Below are 9,114 nucleotides of genomic sequence, written 5' to 3' on the forward strand. Positions count from 1 at the left end.
GAGGCGGGGCTCAGCGACGCACACACAAATGCGAAGCTGCCAGCGTTTTGCTTTGATCTGCCTAGGAGGATTAAGCTGCTCGTGTAACGAGGGGCGCTGATCCTCACGTGTAACACACACTGGCAGATTAAGCACGCATGATGTGTGCCGGCATGAAATTGCTCAAGCCTGATCGCCCAACCCGCGAGCCCGCCGTTGCTTCCTCCGAGGTAACTGGGAGGAGAGAAACATGAGAGTGGGGAGGCGGGGCCACCTTCCGCGAACGAACAGGGGCAGACTGCTTTCGTGGTAAAAGCAGCCCGTGTCTGTGAGTGCAGCCATAGTGACACACAAATTCGAAGCTGCCAATGGCAGCATCTGCTCCGATCTACTTGGGTTCCAATCTACTTATCTACTTAGCTGTTTCTCTCTCCGAGGCTTGCTGAGAGAGGAGAAACGGGAGAGCGGGTCTACCTTCAGTGAAAGGCGGTCCGCGAGTGGAGAAGAGTGAGACTCATGTTCTGAGTGAGCATTCTGCCTTTCTGCGGCAGATCCGAGTGCAACGGGGAGAGAGATCACGCAGGTACAGTGCTGGCATGAGATCGGTCAGACCCGGTTGCTTATTCCCTGACTCCGCTGTTTCCCTCTCCGAGGCTTGCTGAGAGAGGAGAAACGGGAGAGCGGAGCTGCCTTCAGTGAAGGCGGTCCATGAGTGGAGAAGAGCGAGACTTATGCTTTCATCGAGAGCATTCCGTCTCAGTGAGCTAGCAGTCTCTGCGTGGGGGCTGCCCAGACAGGTGGCGCACTCACTGCCCTTCTGCATCGTGCAAGATTCCCTGCACGAGCCACACTCGCAGCGCGACATTTGCAACAACGTCGCTAGAATTTTGGTCTTTTAGGGCTTACCTGCTAGAAACAAGCTCTTTCAGAATCGCCGGATGACGGCAGGGGAACAGGACCAAAACTGCTGTGACGCTGAGGCGCGAAGAAAGCAGGTCAGCCAAACAGGGAGGTCTCAGTCCAGCTGCGAGGCGTGTCAACGGCGAGCAGGCTTTCAGGATCAGCGTTGAGCATAGTCATCGCTGAAGGAGAAGAAATCTGAGAATCCTGTGGCGAACGCCCACTTATATAGCCAGATGCCCCGCACATTCTGGCGGGCTTTGTCGCCATAGACTCGTACAGCTCCGCTGCCGAGCCATTGGTTCGTTTTTTATATACTGCACGAACGAATGGCCATGCAGTTTCACTGCCTGATTGAAAAAAGGCTTCAGTTCAGGAGAAAAAAGGCTTTTTTCCATAGTGTCTTAGCAGACGCAGTACGAGTGTAGTATTGACAGGGAACTGTTGTGCTGCTTAATATTAAAAAAAACTGAAAATTTAGAATTTTTTTTTCAGGATTCTTTGAATCGAAAGTTCAAAAGAATAGCAATTTTGATTAATTTAATGTATCCTTGCTGAATAAAAGTATTCATTTATTTATAATTTATTTAGTATAATTTTCATTAACCAGCATGCAACGGTTTAATATTCAGAATATTTAAATGTAGTGAAGAAATTTTCAGAATTATTTCTTATAGTAATAGCATTTGGAGGTAAAGGTTACTGAGAAGACATGTCTTACCCCAAAAGCATCTGGCACACTTTACCCACAGCTGCTGTTTTGGGGTAAAATGCTTTATTTAATTGGGCAGATTCAGGTAAATTGGGTTACTTTTTGACATTGAGATGACTGTAAATAGGGTCTGGAATACATACTATGTGCACAGGTATGCCACGGTGTAATAGAGATGTTAATTAAGGGAGGCAGGCATGACATGAATACTTGAGACTGTCATTCAGTTACTGCCACTGCCAATGTTATGTACACCAATCTATAGACCATTAAGTGGGTCTTGGTAAAGTGGGCATGTCATTGACAGTCAGTCTCAAATATTAGAAACTCATTCTAAATATATGTTCTGTTCAAAATAATGCACAGTTTGCTAGACAGCTGGCACATTTATTCCTAAATGCTGCAGTGCAGTGAAAATATCTGTTTACTTGTACATTGTGTGCATCCAGAAACGAAACTGCTACATTTGTGCATGTTAACAGTTCCATTTACCATTAGACATTGCCACAACAGTAAGACACTTTATAGTCCCCTCAGTGGTCCTGTCACAGAAAGTGACTAAAGCTGTATGACACCCCAGTGTTTAATCGCCATGTTTGCCTTTTTGACATGTCTTAGCCAAGAAAGCTTTCTTGTCATGTTTCTACTGTAACTTGATTTAACAAAAGACAAAAACAAGAAGAAACATTTTAATTTTCTTTACTTTTTTAAAGGGGTCCTATTATGCTTTTTCAACTTTAGTTAGTCTGTAATGTTGCTGTTTGAGCATAAAAAAGATCTGCAAAGTTACAAAGGTCAAAGTCCACTTCAAAAGGAGATATTTTATTTAACAGAAATCACTTTTCAAAAACTACAACGAACGACTCGTTTGGACTACAACGCATATTTTCCGGGATTTGTGATATCACAAATATCGACGAATGGGACGAGACCTGGTTGAGCTGCACTAGAGAAGGCAACGAGTGTTATCACTATGTCGGAGACACGCTAGCTTTCCCAAGGAAGACGAACTTAGAGTGGTTACAATCATCCGGGTTTAAATCGCGCTCAAATTGATTTGATATTGACACTGTAGCTCGCAGGCGGCTATGGTAAGGCGCATGATATTTCCCGACCAGGCGCTGAGTGCTGCCAATCACAACACACACTGGCCCAGTTAACCAATCACATCACATTTCGTATTTCAGAAGGCGGGCCTTCATTTGATACAGGAACTATTCGAGTCGTTCATGCCAGACTGGGGAGAGAGGTGTTGTAATAATGTAAAATATGTGAAAAATGTGTTTTTCGAACAACCTAGTATGAGAGCCTGTTCTAGTACACCCCCAAGCAAAATCAAGACTTTGTAAAAGAGCATAATAGGACCCCTTTAACAATTAAAGTTCCCAAAAACCATTAATAACGTCACATAGTAGACTAACAAATGATGGAGCATAGACCTCCAGAAAGCGCAGTCAACTCTTGTTCTTCAGTTTCAGGTGTGCTGGAAATGGAGTATGAATCAGAGGAAAAAGCTCTAAGATCATGTAACTTTCAACCGGTTTACTGCAAATCATCATACATAAAACACACTTTTCTCTGTACTACACAAGGTCTTTGTGGTAATGCGTAAAAATGAAAAGAATAGTGGAACATCTCTAAAGCAGTCTATTTAGTCTGTAACAGTTTGATGTAAACCCAAGGGCAACACATGATCATGACATTAGTCTGAACACTTCTGAATTAAAATAAAAGCCTCTGAACTTCACCATGACTAACAGACAACTGCAGGTTAGCAGAGCTACAGAACAGTTTAAGTGTTAAAACATCCTGCTTTAAGCACAAAGCAAGATGTCTAAGACAATGTAAAGTAACCACTTAGTGGACTGTCCTGGGGTGTGACATGCGAATCTCCATAAAACTACGTCAAACAGCATAGTCAAATTGTACAATAATTATTGTGCATGCAGCTTTCATGACTTCATATTAATCTAGAAACTGCATGGAATATTTCTACTTTTAAAAATTAATTTGTCACAGAACATGTTGAAAAAAAAAGTTAATGTTGATGTTCATTTGTCAAGTATCCAAGTATAAAACAAATATGAAATCATAATGAGGCTGATGTGTGTGTCTGTGTTTAAACTACAAAGGCTTAGCTACTACTATTTTCAAGGTCCACACAAGAGAAAAACAAGCCCAAACTGTCTAAAACCCCAAGACTTTGTTTGCATGTCCTACTTTCATGTTTAGGGGTGGCTGCCTTCACTAAACAACAAGCTGACAAAAGAGCTTGTAAATACAGAGCTGAATAATTCAGGGCTGAGTGTAACCGTACCCACATATTGTAGGGATTCAAACCATGGCAGCAAGTGCCCACAGCTTTCATTTTAAGCAGGGTTCGGTAATGAGCGCCCCACACTAAGATCTCTGTCAAATTCCACCAGAAGAAGAAAAGAAGAAAAAAAGAATGACAGTTGTGGGAAAAAGTAGCTTAATAACTTTAAAATTCCTTACAGTTTCATGTACACATTTGGGTTACTGAAAAACACTGCAGTTCAACTGAGATGGGCGCAATCACACAACAAAACATTTTAGCTGTCATTGGCCGGTCGCTGTAATATACGGTTAAAGATGCAATCAGTATGACTTTGTTTGCATTTAACAAACTCTTATTAATTATTTTATTGATTTTGGCAACTGATGTCCCACTGTTTATTCTCAAACAGTGTTAGACTGCTATTTTAGACTGCTAAATCAACATTATATATATTTATATATCTATGACACTAATATTTATTCATAAAAATTACTGAGTGCACCATATATATATATATATATATATATATATATATATATATATATATATCTCTTCTGATTATATATATATATATATATATCTTCTGATTAAATACACTTGTTATTTGCAAGATTATGATCTTTAGCTGAAATTGTCATATGAAGATAACAACAGAGGATGCAGATCAGGTCATCATATAATACATTGAATATAAGATACACTATGGGACACGTATTGTACACAATACAATAAGCTACAGTATATAAAGCAAATGGCAAACAAATATGATGCACAGGTCAGCATATGCAGTATGTAACACACATACTTGACAACCAAATGCCTGTGAAGCACTAAGGGTCAGTGGGCTGAAAGGAGTCGCCACAACTATAGGCTGCCAGATGATCAATAATGGTCAATAATGTTCAATAATCTATAACACATTTTCACCTCTTACGAATCTAAACCTTTTAAACTACACAATTTGTTTTTCCTCCAGACTGTCATTGCTTTACCAGTCAGTTAGCTGCTCGGCTAGCGGACAGTGAGGGTCTCTCAAAGTTGGTGAGCCAAAAATATTGTGTTAGCCCACAAACTGAGTATGTGTTATATACAATTAAGAGCATTTAATAAGACTTGTAATTAACTTTTATAGTTTGTGGCGGTTAGTTAATATAGTTTCAGCAGTTAAAGAAGGGTCAACCATTTGCTCACCGCCCCCTCAGAGTGTGTCTAGCCTAAAACATGACCTAACGGCCAACTTTCCCTTATTAACGCTCTACTTTCACACAGTTTTTCGACAGAAAACATCTAACCTGGTGTCAAACTGTGGATATAGCGGAAATAACGGACACTTTCCTTTTATCACCGACACTCAGAGGCTGTTGAAAATCGACCCGGTTCAGTTACAAAACGCTCGTGAGGGCTTTTCGGGCTCGTGCAGCTAAAGCTAACGCAGTTGCGCGCTTACCTCGAGCGGCCTCGCGGAATTTCTCTCTCATTTCCTCACACTCTGGGCTTTTCTTTCGCAGAAAATCACTTCCTCCTGGGTAATATGGTATTCAGCTTTGTGTAGATGCCAAAAACACGTCTTGCTTCTTGTCCTAAAAAGACTTCATGACTAAGTATATTCGTACTCCCACAACAACAACGTCAACCAAGGCGCTACAAATCCGCCCATCTAAGGAAACTCAACTGGCCGTTTGGGCCAATCAGAGAGAGAGTTAAGTTTGACAGGCACAGACGAGAGCCAATGGCGATAGGAGTTTCCTGTTAAGCTCCGCCTGTGGGCAAAAAAGGGCAAATGTGAAGAGAGAGTGGGAGCTCAGTATTCCACGCTGGTTGGTTAACCACATTGTACATGATGGGCATCGGTTCGAGGAGCCTATGAAAGAAAATGGGACCTGAGTGACAGTGACAAAACAGTAAGCAACTATTTTATTTGAGGGGGACCGGCTTAGTCACGATGTACTTTGCTGATGCTGGAAAACTGTCATAAGCATCTTCTCTGGTCAATTCTACATGTTCTGTCAGCGTGAGTTATTTTTTCCTTTGCTACAGGTTAACACCTATCATTTCAGTGGAAAACTGGTCTAACACATTTCATAATGGAGATATGACATTCCTCTGTGGTGTAAATTCCAGTTCTGATGAAATAAGACAATATTCATTACTAGGTAAAAGTATATCTTTGTAAAATTCCTAAGTCACTAAATATGCAAATATCTAAACATCAAAAAAGTCACAATATTTAATTTAAAATTCTGGTTAAAAAAAAAAAAAGGCAATGCAAATAAATACAAAAACATAACTAATTATGTTGAGTAATTTATCAAATTATATGTGGTCAATATGAGTTAATACATTAAAGTCATTACCAAAATTTGCAGGATAGGAGGGTTAAAAAAAATCTCATTTGAAACTCAAGAGCATTACTTTATACATAACAATTGACATCTGTCTAATAGTGGTTATTTATTTATTTGGTATTTATACTATTTAAGTAGAATGGGCTCAAATGCAAAGCATGAAACCAACAAAGATTTCACTCCAAATTAATTTATTGGAAATATACAGATCACTACTCATAACAGGTTTCAATGAGAGAATTACATGTCTACATACATTTTTAAGTGTACTGCCACTTTGTACAAAAAAGTAAAAAAATCAAACCATGGTGGAAATACCGACAGCTTCAACACATGTATGCTTCTGCAACGTCTGTCATTCTTCAACAAAAGACCTACAGACAATTGCTGAATAGCTAACAATTATGACAATAAAAAAAAAAAAATTCCCCCTTCAAAAACATTAAAATCCTTATGTAATGAGATACACGCACACTCCAATCTGACTCGAAAAACAATGCCACCCTGGCTGGGAAACAGACACTGGAGTCAAAAACGGGGAAAATCAACGTCGCCGTCTGTCTGGGCTCCTGCTGCGTCTTCTTCCACCCCTAGAGGAAAGCACAGCGGTCCATTAGTCATATTGTATCACGGCCTGTATCATTAAATTCAATAGAAGACAAAGATCCACTACAAATGAAGTTTGTGTAAGCAAGTGACATGGTCCAAGTAAATAAATCCAGTTTAACAGAATCAGAAACTGACTCACCTCCTCTTGCTCTTAGGGGGTCCTCTTACAAAGCACCAGTCAACGCTGATTGGTTGCCCCATAAGATCCTGGCCATTCAGCCCTTCCATTGCTGCCTGGGCTTCTTTGTAGGTCTCGTACTCCACATTATATGTGGTCAATATGAGTTAATACATTAAGTCATTACCAAAATTTGCAGGGATAGGAGGGTTAAAAAAATCTCATTTGAAACTCAAGAGCATTACTTTATACATAACAATTGACATCTGTCTAATAGTGGTTATTTATTTATTTGGTATTTATACTATTTAAGTAGAATGGGCTCAAATGCAAAGCATGAAACCAACAAAGATTTCACTCCAAATTAATTTATTGGAAATATACAGATCACTACTCATAACAGGTTTCAATGAGAGAATTACATGTCTACATACATTTTTAAGTGTACTGCCACTTTGTACAAAAAAGTAAAAAAATCAAACCATGGTGGAAATACCGACAGCTTCAACACATGTATGCTTCTGCAACGTCTGTCATTCTTCAACAAAAGACCTACAGACAATTGCTGAATAGCTAACAATTATGACAATAAAAAAAAAAAAATTCCCCCTTCAAAAACATTAAAATCCTTATGTAATGAGATACACGCACACTCCAATCTGACTCGAAAAACAATGCCACCCTGGCTGGGAAACAGACACTGGAGTCAAAAACAGGGAAAATCAACGTCGCCGTCTGTCTGGGCTCCTGCTGCGTCTTCTTCCACCCCTAGAGGAAAGCACAGCGGTCCATTAGTCATATTGTATCACGGCCTGTATCATTAAATTCAATAGAAGACAAAGATCCACTACAAATGAAGTTTGTGTAAGCAAGTGACATGGTCCAAGTAAATAAATCCAGTTTAACAGAATCAGAAACTGACTCACCTCCTCTTGCTCTTAGGGGGTCCTCTTACAAAGCACCAGTCAACGCTGATTGGTTGCCCCATAAGATCCTGGCCATTCAGCCCTTCCATTGCTGCCTGGGCTTCTTTGTAGGTCTCGTACTCCACCAGTGCATAGCCCTATGAAAAACAAGTCTCATTATTTGCCAAGATAATGTTTCAAACAACACATGCACCCTCAAAGGAATGTTTTTCCATTGGGTTGCCTGGTTCCAGAACTGTCTTTTACATTCTTTGTCTTGAAACAGGCCAAAATAAAACATTTTATGCATTAACGTGTGTCAGCTTGACCTGAGAAAGTTTCATGATTGACCAAAATGGGTTTCTCAATGGCAGAATGTGATATACATAAAAAAATTTGATGGCAGAAAATCAGATATGCACAAAACACAAGGTTTGAGTGTTCAAATTCACACTCATGTTCACATAGATCATCTTGTGATCAAAAACAATTAAACGAAGCATGACTGAATGGACAAGGACACAGGGGTTGAGTTTTTCTTAGTTTAATTATTTTTAGTTTAACACGCCATATTAGATACACTGACCAAAGAACTCCATCCGACATGCAAATAGAAAATCAATTAAAATAGCACAAACTAAATTTGATTTCTCTCCCTCCCCACTGCTTGAATAGACGAATTATCAAAGATGTGCAGCCCTAGTCAAATACAAAGCTGCTGCAACCATACATTAAACAAAACGAAATCTCTCATCATGGAAAATAACATTCTAAACATTGCCTAAAACAATTTACAATGCTTAAGCACAAGAAAGCATCAATATCATTATATGAAACCCGGTCCAAACACACGGTCATTTTGAGTCAAAGAGTCAGATTGGGTTCAGTTTAAAACACTGCCATCTGGTGGACAAAATCAAGCACTTTCAGGTGTATCCCTGTTGTATCAGTTTCATCAATTACTTTAATTGGGAGAAAGATTAGCAAGTCTGTCAGAGCCAAAAACACACATAGAGAAAAAAACCCTTCCTGAGCCAAATAAACCATGCCAAAACTGAAATGTCAACACAAAACCCTGTTATTTGTAGGATCAGTTATTTCAACACCACAGAAAATAAAAAGCAGCCATTATAATAATATATTCAAAGTGATTATATGAACAGATAAATGTGTGTGTATGTATGAATACATATATAAAAAAAAAATAATTAATTCACTTTAGAGAGGCACTTATATATATATATATA

General features: G+C 39.3%; 2 protein-coding genes and 1 long non-coding RNA gene across 9 annotated transcripts in view; all 3 read right to left on the bottom strand.

Annotated features, from left to right (window-relative positions):
- LOC107726676 (OTU domain-containing protein 7B-like) overlaps positions 1–5,509 on the bottom strand; it is a 46,014-nt gene extending 40,505 nt beyond the window's left edge. For all 7 annotated transcript variants that reach the window (XM_016536360.1, XM_016536359.1, XM_016536358.1 and 4 more), the window contains exon 1: positions 5,338–5,509. The gene's annotated coding sequence lies outside the window, so the exon portion shown is untranslated. The remainder of the gene's footprint in view (positions 1–5,337) is intronic.
- A 900-nt stretch (positions 5,510–6,409) lies between these two features.
- On the bottom strand, positions 6,410–7,090 carry LOC107726690 (uncharacterized). The gene is made up of 2 exons (XR_001638293.1): positions 6,984–7,090; positions 6,410–6,825 (listed from the first exon to the last, which is right to left on the bottom strand). It is a non-coding gene; the product is annotated as an uncharacterized LOC107726690 (long non-coding RNA).
- A 326-nt stretch (positions 7,091–7,416) lies between these two features.
- The window catches only part of LOC107726686 (RNA-binding protein 8A-like), a 3,383-nt gene continuing 1,685 nt past the window's right edge, over positions 7,417–9,114 (bottom strand). Inside the window, exons 5-6 of the mRNA XM_016536373.1 lie at positions 7,889–8,025; positions 7,417–7,730 (exon numbers count right to left, since the gene is read on the bottom strand). Coding sequence (XP_016391859.1) covers positions 7,685–7,730; positions 7,889–8,025 — 183 coding nt within the window. The 3' untranslated portion in view covers positions 7,417–7,684. The remainder of the gene's footprint in view (positions 7,731–7,888; positions 8,026–9,114) is intronic.

This window comes from Sinocyclocheilus rhinocerous, unplaced genomic scaffold, assembly GCF_001515625.1.
Source record: "Sinocyclocheilus rhinocerous isolate Xijiao unplaced genomic scaffold, SAMN03320098_v1.1 scaffold5, whole genome shotgun sequence".
Taxonomy (NCBI): Eukaryota; Metazoa; Chordata; class Actinopteri; order Cypriniformes; family Cyprinidae; genus Sinocyclocheilus; species Sinocyclocheilus rhinocerous.